General features: G+C 36.5%; 1 protein-coding gene across 1 annotated transcript in view; it reads left to right on the top strand.

Annotated features, from left to right (window-relative positions):
- Positions 1-20,267, top strand: part of adamts17 (ADAM metallopeptidase with thrombospondin type 1 motif, 17) — a gene marked incomplete at its 5' end in the record, with an annotated part of 117,412 nt that overhangs the window by 71,054 nt on the left and 26,091 nt on the right. Inside the window, one exon of the mRNA XM_079803901.1 lies at positions 18,264-18,369. Within this exon, the coding sequence (XP_079660027.1) occupies positions 18,264-18,369 (106 nt within the window). The remainder of the gene's footprint in view (positions 1-18,263; positions 18,370-20,267) is intronic.

Raw genomic sequence — 20,267 nt, forward strand, 5'->3', positions numbered from 1 at the left:
TATAAACAGACCTTAAAAATAAAATAGAATATTGGTTGTATTAAATCCACAGTTGTCTTGTAAAACCTAAATTTAGCTAGAAGTATTTTAAGCCATAGAATGACGTTTGTGGCGAGGTGGACGAGCGAGAGACATGGGAGGAGCGAGCGAGACCGGTGTGTCTCGCAGGTGACGCTCATTCTCAATCACGCACACCGATCTTGCTCACTCCTCCCATGTCTCTCGCTCGTCCACCTCGCCACAACGTTACAGTGATTTTGCACTATAGCAACCACCCAGATCAAGGTAGAATCCTTTCAGTTAGCTTAATGTGGGCAAGCACTTACAATTTCTTCAAAAATGTAAAAATAAAATGCAGTTTGTGTGTTAAAGTTCTTCAAGTCACCCTACGACTAGTTTCTTCTTCATAAATCTGTTGAGCTTTTTGATATGGACCGTTAAGCATTCTGACATAATTCCGTCAGTATTCATTCATTAATGGAGAAATACAAAAACAACAGATCAATGTTTGCTCAATTATATAAACATGCCTTTGGGTCTTGAGAACGCCAGTCCATGACTTTTTAATCCAGAGTTTTCGTCATTGTAACTTTGATTCCTCCCAAACTCAGAACAGATCTCAGAAACACAGCCGATCCATGAGTCCTGGCCACCTGCCGTTTTCACATTTCTCTGTGTGGGGCATTTGAAAATAGTTGTGTCACTTCCCCTCCCCTGACCCCTTGGATTCCAGCCATTCAAGAGCAGAGCCAGGTGACTCATATTCACCCGTATCCCTGCATACCCTTCTTTAGCCTGGGGAATGTATTGCACACTGAACTGTGATCTGTTCTTGAGCTGTGTTCCAAAACTACAACTTTGTGAACTTTGCGGCTTTCTTCTATTTTGAGAGGTTGCTATTTAATAAGACAGTATCCTATTAGAAATTAAACATCTTACCATTCAAAAGTTTGGGGTTGGTAAGATTTGTAATTTGAAAGAAGCTGCTTATGCTCACCAAGCCTGCTTTTATTTGATAAAAAATACAGTAAAAACAGTATAATTGTAAAATTGCCACAGTTTCCCTGTTTTGTGTTAGGACTTTTATTCAGGGGTGGAAGTGACGAATTGCAACTCGCGTTACTGTAATTTAGTTTTTTGGGTACTTGTACTTTTAAGAATATATTTTTAAGTCTGTGATTTGGCTTGTACTTAAGTGGAAATTAAGCTAAGTAATCTACTTCACTACTTGTAAAATCAGAATCCTTTACTGAGGACGCTTACAATTTGAATTGATATTCAAACCTTTCACCAGCATTTCAGTAGCCCTTAAAGATATCCGATCGCAAACGGACCAATAAAAACCCTGATGTTTGGACTGAAAAAAAAGCACCCGCTGCAGCAGATTCAGGAGAGCTGATCATTACCGCACAACGAAGGAGCTCAGAGTGATTTATGACTGAAGGTTTGGAGAGACAAACTACATGGTTGTGTTGTCAAAAATAGATATTTCGAAACATATTGATACTGAAATATCTGACGCTGGTCCAATACTTATTTTTTGCAGTATCAATACACAGATACCAGCTGCGCGTTCTCGCTCTCTCCTTTCCTACAGCGAGTTTGACACATATCCACCTCCTGTTACGCACTCGTTCATTCGCTCTGGTTGAATAGTTTTGGCAGTGTTGATGTTACAGAGCCTGAATTTCGCCGTGGGTTTTTAATAATTCTCGCAGGTTTCGTAGGCACACCCAGAGCGCACAAATAAAGCCACCTGTCAAACAGCTTGTGAGTCCCAAATAAAAAAAAATTATACACACAAAAAGTAGGCCTATGTCAAAATGCCTGTATTGGCATAGACTGTTTACTTTTTATGTGTATGTAATTCAGAGTTTGAAATCAAGCTTCCTTTTGCTGTGTGTGAGCTATTGCAACAAAGTTACCCAATACAAATTTAATTGAGTAAGCAAGCATTTAGGTGAGATTAATGTAATGGTACTTGATCAATGTAAATAAAAGCCTAATTTATAATCTGTTCATAATATTAAGCGAACGTGTCTCTTCAGAACACTTGGACTTAACCGCTCCATTTATATGGATTACTGTTATGTGTCTTGCTTTTTGAAGCTTGAAAATAATAATTGCCTAGACTTTCATAATATTTGCCTAGACTTTCAATAGATGAACAAAAAATTATGAGATATTAAAATGTTATGTATATTAAAATCTTTATGGCAATATACCTATGGCAGTTTTTCCTCATGGTAACGAAAATGGTATTGAATATCAATATCTTTCAAGGTATCGTATCAAAGTTAGAAATTCCAGTATTGTGACAACACTAATTCATATACTTCATCAATAAGTTTGAAAACAATCAATGTTGAAAACAGTCGTTCTCATTCATATTTGTGTGGAAAGCGTGATGCATTTTGGATTCTTTGATTAGAAAGGTCAAAAGCACAGCATTTAAAAAAAAAAAATAGAAATCTTTTGTAACATTATAAATGTCTTTACTTTCACTTTTGATCAATTTAATGCATCCTTGCTTTATAAAAGTATTAAAGTCTTACTGACCCCAAACTTTTTAACTAATGTGTTCATAAGTATTTGAAACATCTCTATATACAACAACACTGTGTGATAATGAAATAAATATATGGATTAGAGTTTGCTAATGGAAAAATAAAATCAAAAATAAATTTCTCTCACTTTGTCTGAGGTCATCAAAATACTTTATAGGTTGCAAAGGACACATGCAATACTATATTTTGACCAAAAAGGTATTTTAAAAGGCAGCATAATATTTGACAATGTCTGGCTGGCTAGCATGGCTAAGTTTGCCTCTGCTGGTGGATGCTGTAACTACAGCATTCTGAAATAGTTGTGTTTTCTCATTACATTCAATTTATTTATTTGTTAGTTAAATTAACACATTCAGTTTTTTAAAGGGAAGAAAAAAAAGGGCTTTGCGCATTTATTAAGTTCTGTGATTTGATTGCATGACACTCGTAGCATAAATTATTTACTTATATTGCAGATTCTATATTTGTCAAACTGCACTGGAAATCCAAACTTTAAAATTAAGAATTTTATGAACAGAATCACACAAAACAGAACGAAAAGTCAATGTCAAATTGAATAAATGTGTTAATGTCATTTAAAAAAGAATGGTAAATATTTTAAATTAATTGCATGTGTTAACATTGACCTAATTCTAAAGAAATTACATTTTATATTTTATATTTTATTTATATTATTTTATATTGTTGCAAGAAACATTGTTTTTGGTGAAAATATTTAAATTATAAATATTGCATTTCTCCACTGAGCTCACATGAGATCGTATTCTCTGTGAAGGATGCATGAGATTTCTGCCTGAATTTGGCCAAAATAAAGTATATTAGACCACTGGGTCCTACTTTAGATTAGGTGTACTACTATGTAATACAATTTTAATTTATCAATTGATACAATGCACTTATTGCGTACATACAGGCTTTTACAACCCCAAATCAGAAAAAGTTGGGACAGTATGGAAAACGCAAATACAACTTTTTTTGAAATTTGTTGCAGGTCTGAATGACAGGAAAGGATGCATATTTACAAATGACATGAAGTTGACCAGACAAAACATGAAATATTTTATGTTCATATTGTCAATGAAATACAAGTCAATTTAGAAATCACTTCTTTTTTTTTTTATTTGCGTTTTCTATACTGTCCCAACTTTTTCTGTTTTGGGGTTGTACATTGTGCATATATTTTTAAAAAATACCTACAGGTACATGTAACTCACTGGTTTGTAGTGCAAATAGCTGTACTGTTTACTACAGTAGTTGTATACTAATAACAACTAATGAATTGGAAGTCGGAAGAAAAGTAAGGTGGATAGAACAGCTTTTGCATTGGGAGCTTAATGCTGACCATGTAGGCAACCCACTAGGTTGTGGAACAGAGCTTTGGAGTGAAAGTCACTTTGAGATTACGATCTCACGCCCGACGCGTAGTGGTGTTGAGTCAAAGGTTCTGTTAAACAGGTGAAAATGTGTCTATTCTAGAGTTTCCAGACACACGTGGTAGAGTCATGCTTTTCTTTAGTGTCTGCATACCACGAGACCGTGATCACATCCAGAACGGATTGCAAGCATAGAAGCTACCTCAAGACCGTTTGTTCAGTTCCAGACAATTGGAGCGTGCCGTAATTGTTCCGGCATGATGGAAATAATTTGGTCACAGTGGTGCTATTATACAGAAACTGGGAATGGTATCCCTAGAATGATGAGTTTGATCGGACGTCTCTCTCTGTATGGGTGGCCAGTTCCTTCAGGGGAACATTGACATCAACCGTTAAAAACAAGCAGTCTGTGGTGGCAGCCAAGCAAAGGGCTCTATGTCAAGACACGTAAGATAAGCAGACTTTCTATTTCTGTTCCACATCTTTGTTTCTGATTTAACACTTGCATGATGCAACTCTCCAATTATTTGACTGTATATGGTCGCGAGTCGATTGGTAGTAGGGTTAGAGTAACCAAGTAATGTCTGGTGAGTATCTGTCAAATGAGAGCATTTGGGATAACATCACTGGATAGTCACAAAGACCCAGTAATAAAAGCAATGACCATACAAATAACAACTTAAACAATTTTGTGCCCCACCAGCAGTGTTAATGTAAGAAAACAGACAGTCTCGTCTTAGGAAATTGTTTCAAACTGGTTTTGCAATATTCCAATGTGATACATTTGCTTTTTTAAATGTTAGAACGAGAGACAAATTTAACTTGAACAACATTTATTTTCTTTCTTTCTTTCTTTCTTTCTTTCTTTCTTTCTTTCTTTCTTTCTTTCTTTCTTTCTTTCTTTCTTTCTTTCTTTCTTTCTTTCTTTCTTTCTTTCTTTCTTTCTTTCTTTCTTTCTTTTATTTAATACATTTTTTGAATGCGTGTTGCCTAAAGTGCGTCAAAGTCACAATCTAAAATAGTGAAACAACATAGTAAAAAGAAAAAAAAAGATCACTAAGACATAGTAGCGATCAAAACCCTTTCATAAGAGTTACAAAATAGTATTCAAAAGATGTGATTTTAACATGATTTTAAAAATAGCCAATGGGTTTGACAGATCTATCAGTGAGAGGGAGATCATTCCCAAGTTTGGGACCCACTCTGTCTCTTATGTTTATATTTTGTCCTGGCAACGCACAGGAGATTTTGATTCTCTGATCTCAGGGGTCTATGGAGTGCAGACTAACAACATACTGGAAAGATAAAGAGGAGATTGTGTAGAGCTTTACAAATAAATGTGAGTTTCTTACATTAACATGAACCTTTTTGCACCAAGCTTTTGCACGTTTGAATGTCATGACTAAAGATACACACATTTTTTGTAGAATCAGCAAGAACAAAAGCAAGCACAAATGAACGTTGTTTAGGCAGCTTGGTTTTTGCTGTTTTTCCCCCCGTTTTTATTTCCAAAAACAAAAATGATTTATATTGTACGTAAACCTCATTCCCTCTGGATAACGCAATACTGGAAATGATTTCAGATTGTGATTTGTTTAAACATAAAAAAAAAATACTTCTAATGAAACGGCTAACTTTTTCCTCTATTTTAAAGCTCATTATTAGTTAATTACCTGTATAAATGGGCCAAATGTGCTTATGGGATTGCAACAAAAGAAATATTTGCCTAAGAGATGTGGAATAATGTAATGAAAACACTGTGTAGCATCTTTGTTGCATTTCCTCCCGTCCCAGTTAAATGCACATCTAACCGTCTGGAATCACCCTTTGAACTCGGTTAAAGGTTGTAATTATTAAATGAGAGGAAGTTCCCCATTCAGTCAGGTACGTAGGAGGAGCGGAGACGCCTCGTCTTTGAGATCATTCAGAGCAGAAGTCTGTGTTTAAACGGAGCTCCTCTCTTTTCAGCTGATATACAAGGATCCCATTGAGATACGGTTTGATTGAGAAGGGATAAGCTCATACCTCAGGCTTAATGTCTCCCATCTCAGATTCACTTCCTGGCTTTTGAAGTCTCTGTTTCTTTGAGATCTTTGCCCTGAGCAATGGTCCACAACTCATGTGAGATCTGATATGAGAGGTTTAACTTTTACGGCTGCCCCACAAGACCGAGACAAGAGGGAAACCATACCTGACTTGGAGTTTGGAGATTGACATGTTTGTTTTGTCTGTTAAATAAATGTAAACCTTAGAGAAATTCAGAGGACGTTCCCTCATTGCTTTATTCAGATATTTCCAGGTATTACAACTAAAACTGAAAAAACTGAAAACGTGTGTCTTAAGGTGGCCGTGAGCCATTGCACATGTTACGAGTCAGTCTGATTATTGCGTGGAAGCAACTGGTGCACAGCACGACTTTACTACACGGCGAGTCGGCGCCAATAGCATGAGCTTTCACGCTAAACACTGAGACTGGAGCTTTCAATGTTGCTGCTATAGGTTTGGATAGATAAAAAAAGAAAATAAGACTAGCGTGCAAATGATTTGGTGAAAAGCAGAGAAAAGTACAGGTTTGGGGTTGGTTGAGAATGAATCTTTTATTGAACAGTTTCAGACACTAGCTATGTTTCCATCCAAAGTTGCGAATATAATTTATGCGCAAAAATGCAATATCGCATAAAACATTAGCGAATAAAGCACCGTTTCTGCGAATAAAGCACCGTTTCCATCCAGTGAGTCGAAGAAAACATAATCATCACTTCCTGATAAACTATAGTTATAGTATAACTATAGTATACACACTTCTTTATACTGCTGCTGTGTAGGATACCTTAGGAATGATACATTTGCTGTTATAAAGTAAATGCAGTGTCATTGTGGACATTCAATAGCAGATGTAACTAATAGTTACACAGATGTCTATTCAAAATGTTATGTTTTCTATTAGTGTGTTTGTGTGTGTGTGTGTGTGTGTGTGTGTGTGTGTGTGTGTGTGTGTGTGTGTGCGTGCGTGCGTGCGTGCGTGCGTGTGTGTGACTTACCAAGTTATGGTGCATATATAGTCAAACAGCACCTGCACAATCTGTGACCTCCATTTAGAACGGGATGTTGGCTGGTGCAATTCAGCCATGTTGTTTTCCATTTTTTGCTTTAGCAAAACAGGGAAATCTGGTAATTTGAAAATTGTTGGCCAAGTTTGTCCTGCATTTGTCTCATGATCTATATTAGATGATGGCCCATTTCAACAGTCATTGTTTAACTATTTACACACCTTCAAAAGATGGGGCAAGTGCAGAGAGGTCATTTCTTGTCAGCCAGCAACAGACATTAGAAACTGTCCACAGCCTCACATTAGAGATGTCCCTATAAAAGTCAATTCATGAATCAATTCTTATGCTCATCAATATATATATATATATATATATATATATATATATATATATATATATATATATATATATATATATATATATATATATATATATATATATATATATATATATATATATATATATATATATATATATATATATATATATATATATATATATATATATATTTATTCCTGTGATCAAAGCTGATTTTTTAGCATCACCACTGAAGGATCATTGCACATGATCCGTCAGAAATCATTCTAATATGATGATTAGAATAAATGAATAAAACAAAAAAAGAAGGAAATGGATAAACAAATAAAATAAAACAAATCAAATTTATTCTTAATGGACAGCAATATATTTTATTGTGTCTGGCAAATTAACATTTTATGATCTATCAGCATTTCACAGATTTTTGTATACACCAATTATATAAAAATATACTGTCAGTACACCAAAGTTATACAAATGAACTAAATCTATGCATTTCTTTCCATTCAAAAGGGATGGAAACTGATAGAAAGGGATTAGGCTCAAAAGTTTCCTTGTCCTGTGGCTCCATCTAGTGGACAACAATATAACAGGCTGTGTTTTTACGTATCTGCTAAAAAATAGCTAAATTGATGAATAAATAATAAAAATTAAAACAATGAACCCCTAATTAATTAAAATTAAAATGTATTTCATGATTGACTGTTTAAATAATTTTCTGCTTGTGTTTCATGAATAAGGCCTGACTGACAAACACCATTTTATTTGGTATAAGTCCAGAAATATACGTACATTTGTTGCTGCTCAATGAACCCTGTTTTTCAGAGAAATACTAAATATACTGGATGTTCTGATGAGAGAAAAAGATAAAAGGAAAGGGTTAGAGTTAGGGTAAAAACATAGCAGTTTGTAGGCTATAGGCCTACTACAAAAAAAACGAAGAAAAAACGATTAAAAATGTGTATTAAATAACATCATGGTAACATAAAATTAATCATGGTTTTGATACACTAACCATTTTACCATGGTATTTGTAGTAAAACTGGGGTTATACAAATGCTAATCAATCTAACATTACACTTTTACTAAAACCTAAAAAAACTAAAAATAAAATACTTTCAACCTAAAAATACTTTTTTAAATAGCCATACTATTTTAGCATGTAAGTGTGGCCGTGTGTGTTACACATTGTATCTAATTTGTATAATTATTTTGGCGACTTTACTCACCTTGAATGGGAAAGTCATTTGAAGCGGTTATTTTAAGGAAATGTCCGTTTGTTTGTTTTTTTCAAATCGCCGCAACTTGCGTTGCGCGCGAGCAGGACGCCAGAGAGCCCTTCGCCGTCTTCTTCTTCTTCGGGTTGTTATTATTATTATTATTAAGAATGTAGCCTAAAATATTTCATTTCATGGTAAACAATATTCACTTATAATGATGCACAGTTTATTTCAATAGGCCTATGAAACATTAAATATATTCAAATTGTGTATACTGTGTGGTAAAATGCCTAAGAACAGCATTTTCAGACTTTTTTTTTGTCCACATATTTAAAATAGCTTTAAACACATACTAAACAATGTTTTATTAAAAATGCAGAATGTTTTCTGTGATGGATAGGTTTATGGGTAGGGGTAGGCCTAGGCTATATCCCTATAGGGGGATAGAATATACAAGTTAGTATAAAAAACTGTGTGTGTGTGTGTGTGTGTGTGTGTGTGTGTGTGTGTGTGTGTGTGTGTGTGTGTGTGTGTGTGTGTGTGTGTGTGTGTGTGTGTATGTAACTCACAGTAAATTTGAAATCCGGAAATCAACACCAATAGAGTTAATTTCAACATAAGTCTCTCTCTCTCTCTCTCTCTCTCTCTCTCTCTCTCTCTCTCTCTCTCTCTCTCTCTCTCTCTCTCTCTCTCTCTCTCTCTCTCTCTCTCTCTCTCTCTCTCTCTCTCTCGCACGCACGCACGCACGCACGCACGCACACACACACACACACACACACTGTGTGCGTGTGTGAGTTTGATTTATTAATAATTGTTAACAACAACAACAACATTATAATAATAATAATGAACAGGCTGTACATCGTAATATGGCCTCACAGAACTTCTGGGTTTCACCAGATGCTGGCTTTTACAAAAGAGATCTTCTAGGAACCACTGAACTGTTTACAGATCTTACAAGAACCCTTTTATAGAATTTGAGTTCCTCTAAGTTCCCCCAAAGCACTTCAAGGTCTCATGGTAATGAAAAGGTGACTACAGGACCTCAGAACTGAATACAGAGTTCTTAAGGGATCCCATAAGTTCCTGCAAGAACCGTAAAGACTGTCAGTGGTTCCACCAGTAACCCTACTATTGGAGAAAGAGCTTTGAGGCACTTAAAATACATTTTGAAGTTCCTTGAGTATCCGATAGGATATTTGAGGCACCTTTAATTTTTACAGTATACCGCTAAAAAATCACTAAGAAACATAGGAGAAGCCACCATATATAATCATTTTCGTATATATAATAAATTATTTGCATCTCAGAGAAACTTATGCGTTTCAACAAACTTGTTGTCATGCTTTCAGAGGCAGATGCTGCTGTTTGGGAACGCAGTTGTGTAAGACAGTTCTAGGAGGGAAATATATTCCGAGCATCTTTGACAACCGACTTCTTAAAGAGCAAAACAGCATTTCAGATGCTGTGCAAACAAGATTTTTCCGCTGGTTAGTACAGTTATGCTGTTACATCGCGAAAGTCACATGATTTTCTTTATGCGCATCAAGGAATTTATTCTGTAAATGCGTTTCTATCGTAGTTTATGCGCATGTTTTCGTATCAGATAGAACATGTATCCGACTCAAACGAGCGCATACGTTTTTAGTGAGCATTTTTAGAATTTATGCGCATCTTGGCATTTCCATTCAGCATTTTTTGATGCGATATCCCAAAATGCGCATAAAAATAGGTGGATGGAAACATAGCTACTGTGTGAAAAGAGCTAAAGCTGCAATGTACATTATGAAAAATTTGTTTTTTGACCTGGGATGCATGAACATAAGAATAAATTACAGGAAAAAATGACATTATGAAATACAGTATATTCAAAAAAGAAAAAGGTTACTTTAAAGTGTAACACTATTTCTCAATATTACTATTTTTTGTTCTGTATCTTTCTGTATCAAATAAATTCAGCCTTGGTGAGCAAGAGACTTCTTTTAGAAGCATTAAAACATCTCACCGACCCCAAACTTTTGAGATAATTTTTTATTTATTTGTAGTATGTAGTTATTATTTCATCATGGCATATTCATTCATTTTAGTCCTTTTAACTTGCAATTAGCTTCTAAGTAATTTTAGTTGACTAAAAGGTGTAAAATGTATTAACATAAAATAGAGCATATGAATCTGTTATTGTGAAACCTGAGCTCCTGAAAACAATAGCATTATAATGAGTATACTGAAGTATTAGCTATCTAGAAGTTTCTGTGCTATGAATTCTTCACAAGTTTTCTCAATTAGAGTTATGTATTCTTACTATCATTAAGCTCACCTGCTTGTCTGTACAAATGTAAGTACTACTGTTGCTAGGGTTTTGCTAGAGGGTTGCTAGGTTCACCTGGCCCATGTCAAAAATCCCACCCTGTACATTGTCCATCAAAGACAAGTCACATTTCACCAACAGATGCGGAAAAATGACAACAGACACTTTGACAGGTTTTGTCGAATCAGTGTGTTACCCTTGTCGCCATCTGCTGGCATTGGTCAGCACTTAATTTCACCAATTGAACATGTTAAAATACACATTTGTCGGGTCGCTGAATGTCTGAGAAGTGATGTACTACAATCTGGTGACTATCTGTGTTGGTTGTTGTCTGTCTGTGAATTGGCCTTTAAAAGCATTCACTCCCTCAGACTCTTTGTTTTGCGCAAAGTTTGTTTTGATGGACTAAATCAAAGGCAGCACTAAGGTCTAACAAAACCTGAACCATAGATTGCCCAGAGTCAGTAGTGCGCATGATGTCGTTCAAAACTCTTAGGAGAGCCGATTCTGTACTATGGCAAGCACTGCACCAGACAATCGCTCACAATAATTTATTGTAGTATGAAAAAACCTTTTGATGATCAGTTATAGCAATGTTTGTGGAAATTTGTTTTCAATTTGACATTAAAATGTTATTCTGTTGATTAGTTTCGAAAAAGCCAAACTAAATCCTTTGTGATTCAGTGTTTTAAAACAATATGTGAAAATAGTAGCAGCTTAATTTTGGGCATCATTCATATCTATACACTCTTAGAAGAAAATGTTTTATATGGAACCTTAAAAGGTTCTGTCAGGTCATAAATAGAACCTTTTAGGTGTTCCAATCATGGGATAATTTATTGATTTAGTTTTATTTAACAAATTTTGTAGTTAGTTAACAAATTTTTTTTTCATGAATTAAACAGCTTGTAAACATACTTTATCACTATAAAAAATAGTTAACTTGTTAAACATGAAAGTGTTATGCAATCCTTTAAAACCTTTTTGGCATAAAGTGTTCTTTAAAATTGAATTATGAACCCTAGGGTTCTATATAGAACCCAAATTGCATGCTGAAGTTTAACTCTTTGGCTTAGGGGTTTGTTCAAATAACACTAAACATGAGGCATTGAGCAACAGTTGAACATTAACTCATAACCCACATCATTTTAAAACTCTACTGAGAGAGGTCTCATAGTTTTAAGAGTTGACCTCTAGTCTACAAACAGACAAACATCCCTAAGGGTTTTGGGATTTCCATCGTGTCTTGACTTGGATGCGGGATGTCATAATAAGCAACTTCCTTTTCAGCTGTCCCACTTCACTGTGTTTATTGATATATGCTTCAATGAAGCTCTTTAACTTTAAATCATGGTCTATTGCTAGAGTAAAGCATACATTGAGCTGAAATGCCACAAGAAACACCATGAAGAAATGTGAACCTAAAAAGCTCACAGACATCTTTTCATGTCTGTACAGGGTGCGTACAGCAAGTATCCGTTGCTCTGTTCTGCAATTCTATTTCAAATAAATGGGAATGTGGGTTATGTGAGGAATATTATAGAACACATAAAGTATGGTGTTCTGGGTAAGATGGAAACGATCCTGCCGTTCAGTTCTGTTTATCGTCTCCATGGTTTTATAAGCCCTCCTGCACAGTAGGTTCAACGTGCCGTTTCATGTTTTCTGTGGGCCGTTTGAGGGCTTGAGAGGGATGGTTCAGTATGGAACTGTAAAACTGAAGCTTTAAATGGAGCAAATCATGGAACACAGGTCATTAAACTCAAGAAAATCCTATGTAGACAGTTTTCACTGCTCAGGTAAATTTGTGTTTTTAATAATTAAAAGGTATATATATATATATATATATATATATATATATATATATATATATATATATATATATATATATATATATATATATATATATATATATATATATATATATATATATATATATATATATATAATTTTAAATAAGAAGGAGATAAAGACAGAGGAGAGAGGATCCTGAATGGAATGTTTAAAGCAGCTGACCGAGAGCGCTCCTCACAACTCATAACAAAGCATTTGTCCCAGTTCAGCCGGGCCGCCCAGGCTGCTGAGCTGGTAGATTCGCTGTTCTTCTCTCGTCACGAAAGGGCTCAACTTGTGAATGCAAACCACTCTACATGTGTTTACGGCAAATTAACCCCAGATAAATAATCGGCAAAATATCTCCTGGCGCCGTGTGTATTTAGCCATGTCTTTCTGAGTCTGTCTGGCTGGACGCTTTTACCGTGAGCTATAGGGCCTGTGACCGAATTTGATCCAGCAAGCGCTGAGTCAAATACAGCTGGTGATATCATCGGCCCCTCAATCTGTTTCATTGTTCCTTCTATTTACTGTAAAAAAAGTGAAATTTTTGGTAAATAAAAACTGCAGCAGTGGTTGGCAGAAAATTACTGTAAAAAAACATAAAATTGTACCGTACATTTTTTTTTGTTGATTTTACAGATTTAACTTAAATTTACAGTAAAAAAAACATCTTGGTTACTGATGTAACCCTCGTTCCCTGAAGGAGGGAACGGAGACATTACGTTGATACTGACATATTTGGGTCTCACTTGGGTGCCCAATCACCTTTGAGTGGTAACAAAACAAGCCAATGGACATTGGCAAGTGAGATCTGGATGCCGAGCCACTCCTACCTAGACGTATGGGTATAAGCCGCTAGCTTCTCGCTCATTCAGGTTTATGCTGAGGAGCCAAGACAGGGACATACTATCTCTGTTCCCTCCATCAGTAACCAAGACGTTCAGTCAGTCATGTTCAACATAACGTCGAGACTGATGTTTGGGGAAACTTAAGGAAAGTGCCACAGCCACTGAACTGTGTTACGAGTGTTGGAGACGCAAATGCTGGCAAGCTGTAGCGTGCCTTTTTGGCAACTGATTCATACAGTCGTAACCTATCTAGTGCCCCACATAAGTTTAAAGAATAACAGTCCTCCATATCAACGGGATGGAAGGGACAAGGCTTACCATGGAAACGGTCATAGCTGCTGTTCCTCTAATAAGTTGTTACACAGGAAGAGTGCTTCGGTTCTCAATTCCCCAAAAATGTAATTTTCAGCAATGACCAGTGATGTTAACGCTTCGGAAGCGTGCCTAGTCCAATGTAGAGGGACGCTACAGAGACCAAATCCAACCTGTATGGAGGAGGATGTGGAAACACACATATAGACAGACCCATGGGGCAGTGCTACATATGGAAGATCTCTGCGTTAGGTCCTGCCTAGACACAGATGAAACTACTACCGATGCAGAGATGGGGCAGAACAAACTTTGCCCAGGGAGAGACACGGAAAAACGCATTGTGGAGAAATACACATATGGTATTACCAAGAGGGAATCACAACATATCTAGCCCAGCACAAGGGCTGGCCGACCGGGCATGCAACTCGAGTACTGGGCCTGGCGTCAGACGCCTCCGTCATGTTTGACTGTGGAAGGATGCCCGGAGGAACTCAATCCAGGGTTCAGTGAGTGGGGAACTCACCTAATGAGCAAAGAAGGCACTTGTATCCCCCCTTAGAAGGGAATGACACTGCAAGCGAGACACAGAGCCAGCCTTCCTGCACATTACCTGTTTATACCGAAGACACGGGAAGAAACCAGCTCCACCCAGAGATTGTAGAATTTCTCAAAGTTATTAGGTGTCGCCCAACCTGCAGAACTGCAGATTTCTGCCAGAGAGGCGCCGTCCACCAACGCCCGACAATACCCCTACTAGAATGAGCCCTCACTCCGACAGCTTGCCTTCAGATTGGTATGCTAAGGCGATGGCATCTACTATCCAGTGGGCCAACCTCTGTTTGGAGACAGCCATTTCAGCAAACAGACTCCACTTAAAAAAATAAGCTTGCCTAGTAGAGGAAGCTCCATCCATCCAGCCATCCATCCATCCACCCACTCATCCCATCCATCATTAATCAAATAATTTGTTGAGCTCTTATTTCCATTCAGTTGCAATGAAGTTGTACCTTATTAAGCCTTACTGTCTGTCATCTGTAGTTCACACAACCAAACAGTCATTACACATTATAGATTACATTCCATCAACTCACAGCAAGCTATAAAAATAACGGCATAACTATTGCAGAGACTTGCATACAGAAACTTGAACTCATCTGACCTCAAACTGTAAATCAGTCCATGACAGATGTAGCAGATATAATTGCAGCTCTTGCATGGCTGTAAAAAAAAAAAGAAAAGAAAAAGGAAAGAAGAAATAGAGGATTAGAAGATAAGTAAAAGGAATTTAGGACAACATCTGTTTTCCAATCAACCTGCTGTTCTTTTTATATGGCATTCAAAGAAAATAATTTTTCCGTCATACAATTCCAGCCAGTGTAAAAATGGCACAGCCCATTATTTTCCGACATGTGTTTTAAACCTCAGCTCCATGTGTAAAGATGAAAAAAAATCATCCTGACTCAAGTAGATTATCGAGTCATCAATATGTTGCTAATGTGATATTACAGTTTCTGCGTTTGTTGATTGAATTGGGGTTTCCATACATGGATTCGGGATGACATGTTTTGTTGAAGAATGATGAAGCACAGTTCATTTGTTTTTACATGGCAATTATTTCCAGCATCAGTCATCAAACATTGTGAGCAAATAACAAAGAAACGCTGATTTATGATATACATCCACATTTCCCTTTATTTTTGAATGGCTTTCCCCAGCACAGAAGATCTTTTAGTGCTTCCAGACGGGTTTCTGTCTTGTTGCCTTAGAACAATATTTATTGAACCACTGTGTGAAACATGTAAGACCTTCTCAAGAAATGATTTCTAGTCTAGTCTAGATTTTTTTTTTTTTTTTTTTAATAAAATGTGTTGTGTTTGTATATCATTGCCTCTTTCTTTTTCTTGTGGGCATTTTAAGTCATGCTGTTGTTTTTCAGTATTTTAATTCTGTGTTGATAGTAAACAGCTGTTTTCCCCCCCACACACAGACAAGCCAGTGAAGAGTGTTAGTATGTACTGGCTGCTTCATGCTTATTTGTTTCACGTTGATTAAAGTAATAATTTACTTGTTTCAAAACCTACTGTATCCAGCTCCTATGTAGACAACATAGGCAGCATTTTAAGGCATCATGTTTGTGTTCCCAAACAGGCATAAAGATAAAATACGCTATAAGATAAAATAAGAAACAACTTTGCTTCTGGTGCAGCTTTAATCTGCCAAAAACATCTGTCCGATGCATATGTATAGTGCAGATGTGAATACTGGGTAGATTTTTCTATGGAGTAGACAAAAATGAACAAAATGCTCATCCCTAGAAAGAGTAGCTAGAATAATATTTGCTGTTTTTTGGATATGACCAGTTGAAGAATCCTGATGCCTGTTCCTTATTTTATATTCTTCATGAAGTTTTCTTTAACAATATAATTCGGTCCTAACCTATAAGCATGACATGTTGCAAAAACCAGATCTGAAAAATGTGATATATCGTATGCTCATGCATATGCTCATGCAATCAAACATGCCCATTTCCTGTTGTGTTATTCCTAAAGTACCTCTGCTGGACCAAACTGCTCTCTTGTCATCCTAAACAGTTTTATATTGTTTTTTTCTTTTTTTTAACACAAGCATCTGGGCTGAATTTCATTCTCTAGTTATTGATTTCACTTACGGCGGTCAGAGGCTAAGTGAGGTTGTCTGGGTTTTGTCCAGTGTCAGACACAAACCAGGTGCTTTCACAGAAACACTGGAAAGGTGATAGTCTGGGATGTGACGTGCGTTCTGATGTCACATCTGTCATGCGTAGCGCATGTGTTTGGTATCAGTTTGTACAAAAAGCAAGAAGTGGCTAGATTTGTACATTTTCTGAAGACATTCTGATTGATTGTTGTGCAAACTTGCTGTCATGAAGTTAAGAGTTGTGGGTGGTTGCCAGGACATTGCTATATACATTTGTATATTGCTTATGTGTATTATTTTTCTGAACAGAAAGATATAAATCTGAATATTTTTAAATATTTGTTTTCTATAAAGATAATTAACAAGAATCTAACTGTTTGGGACTTGTTATATAATGGCTTTGAAAATAATTTTTTATTTATTTATGTTATTTATTTTTTATTTATTAATTTATTTAAAAACGATCCTGATAACAAAATTATATGATACTAATAATTGAAAATTACTATAATATTTATCATATATATTATTATTGTTTATAAAATGATATACACAATATATATATATATATATATATATATATATATATATATATATATATATATATATATATATATATATATATATATATATATATATATATATATATATATATATATATATATATATATATATATATATATATATACATATACATGGTGCTTTCGGTGGCGAATGTGCAACAAACTGCGATGCACTGTGTATTCTGATACCTTTCTATCAGAACCAGCATTTTGAGATACAGTAGCTCATCTGTTTGATCAGACCACACGGGCCAGTCTTCGCTCCCCACACGCATCAGTAAGCGAATTTGACAAGGGCCAAATTGTGATGGCTAGACGACTGGGTCAGAGAATCTCCTAAATTTGCAGCTCTTGTGGGGTGTTCCCGGTCTGCAGTGGTCAGTATCTATCAAAAGTGGTCCAAGGAAGGAACCGTGGTGAACTGGCGACAGGGTCATGGGCGGCCAAGGCTCATTGATGCACGTGGGGAGCGAAGGCTGGCCCGTGTGGTCCGATCAAACAGACAAGCTACTGAAGCTCAAATTGCTCAAGAAGTTAATGCTGGTTCTGATAGAAAGGTGTCAGAATACACAGTGCATCATAGTTTGTTGTGTATGGGGCTGCATAGCCGCAGACCAGTCAGGGTGCCCATGCTGACCCCTGTTCACCACCGAAAGCACCAACAGTGGGCACGTGAGCATCAGAACTGGACCACGGAGCAATGGAAGAAGGTGGTCTGGTCTGATGAATCACGTTTTCTTTTACATCACGTGGATGGCCGGTTGCGTGTGCGTCACTTACCTGGGGAACACATGGCACCAGGATGCACTATGGGAAGAAGGAAAGCTGACAGAGGCAGTGTGATGCTTTGGGCAATGTTCTGCTGGGAAACCTTTGCCTCCTGCCATCCATGTGGATGTTACTTTGACACGTACCACCTACCTAAGCATTGTTGCAGACCATGTACACCCTTTCATGGAAACGGTATTCCCTGGTGGCTGTGGCCTCTTTCAGCAGATAATGTGCCCTGCCACAAAGCAAAAATGGTTCAGGAATGGTTTGAAGAGCACAACAACGAGTTTGCGGTTTGCAGCAACAACGGACCTCCAGTCTCTGAGAATTACCCTTTAAGCAGTAAAGTATCAGATTTGAGGTTCAGTTGTGGTTCTTTTCTGTCTTTATCTTCTCACTCTGTGCTTTGCTCTCTCCTCAGGAATCGCTTATTTGGGTGGCACCTGTAGCTCCAAGAGGAAGTGTGTGCTGGCGGAGGACAACGGACTCAACCTGGCCTTCACCATCGCTCATGAGCTGGGCCACAAGTAAGTCCAAATGGCATAGAAAACTGATTTAGAGGACTCTGTTATTGTCTTAAAGGAGTTCTGCTTCATCAAAGTTTTGCTCCATCATCACTTTTTTTGTTTGTTTGAGAAACACTAGTACTTCAAATTTCTGAGCATGATACATGTCTAACCCTCGTGTACAGTGAGGATGGACTTCATGTGACATTCTTTGTGTTTGAGGTCCCAGAAATCTCAATAATGACAATTATTTGTTTTAATGAAAATTATTCATCCAATATAGTTAAGAAAATTCTGTTTGGTTTCAATTTAATTCCAGAAAAACATACAAAAATAGCATGTACAATAATCAGTAAAAATCTTGTCTTGTGAAATTTCATTCCATTAAGTCGTATTTTATATTTTTGGTTATAATAACCATTCTCATAGAATTAAGAAGAGTCATGAAGTATAAACATGATACTGCAATGGTACACATACAACCATTCAAAAGTTGGGGTCAGTATTTAATACTTTTGTTCAGCATGGACACATTGAATTGAATAGTAAAAACATTCAGAATTTTTCAAAAGGTTACATTTTAAAATATATTCAAATATAATTTTATTTAAAATTTTAATAATATTTCACATTATTACTTTTATGGCTCATGTCCTTCCAAACCTGTATGACCTGTATGTATATCACAAATTCCCCCAGTTCATGTCCATACAATGAAAGCATATTGTAACTAGGGGTGGTGAAGCTCCAAAAAGGACAAAAAAGCACCATAAAAGTAGTCATATTCCAGTATGCCGTGTTCCAACCCGTACAATAACATATCCTTTTGAGTAACACGGAAGAAAGAAAGTCATACAGGTTTGGAACGACATGAGAGTGAGTAAAGGATGGCAGAATCTTCATATTTGTGTGAAATATACATTTAGCTTTCCATATTTGTTCACACATAGTGTACCAGGGATTTTTTTTGATCAATTAAGCATCTATTTAAAGGCTGACAACATTTGCCTTTTTGGTCCAATAAGTACAGTAGATGCAATCTTGACTAAAGGAGGCACATGACCAGATCTTCATCCATGATCAGACTCCTCTTCACAGGTGTACTGTATGCAAACCTGTCAAGTTTTGCATTTGAAAATAAGGGAAATTTTTCGGCGCCCACCGCAAGCAGTCCCACCACCCCAACCAAGCTCCATATCCCTTACATTTTAAGACAGGTGTTATAGCCCAAATGAAAACACAAAAGGGTATATATGATGAGCATTTATTTAAAAGGCTTATTTGCATATTTTCTGTTCATTTAACATTGCTTGTCTTTCCATTTTATTTTCATTCCACACATTCTTTTCATTTCATATTGCTTTTCTTTTACAGTTTTTCTTTTAATTTCACATAACTTTTCTTTACTCTTTTAGTGAGCTATTGTACAAATTTGTTGCAGACTTTGCATTCTTTAAGACTGTTTTGGAAAGAGTGTATTTGTGGGCTGGGCCAGAGTGGTTCATTTTACATGAGAGTAGAGCACAAACAGTTCTGTTGTCTAATGTCATCCTATTCTCTGTAACAATCTTTTGCACCATGCTAAATACCCTTTCTGAACTTGCATTGCTATGGGCAGGGCTCGACATGAACGCTTGTCCGGGACAAGTGGATTTTTTGAAGGGGCAAGTGAAAAATTATTTTACTTGCCCAACGGACAAGTATCCTGAGTAAAATGTCAAAACAAAAAATAACTAGGGAATCAACAAAGTGCAATAATGATTCTGCATTCAGTTAGTGTAAGTGGCGATCGATAGTGGATAATAATATAAAACGAACTGACGTTAACAAGGTTGTGCTGTTGAGGCTCACGCAGCCTCTCGAGGAGAAAATCGAAAACAAATGAGCGCCACTCACACACAGAAACTCAGTTAACATAC

This window comes from Gobio gobio (assembly GCF_949357685.1).
Source record: "Gobio gobio genome assembly, chromosome: 2".
NCBI classification, from domain to species: domain Eukaryota; kingdom Metazoa; phylum Chordata; class Actinopteri; order Cypriniformes; family Gobionidae; genus Gobio; species Gobio gobio.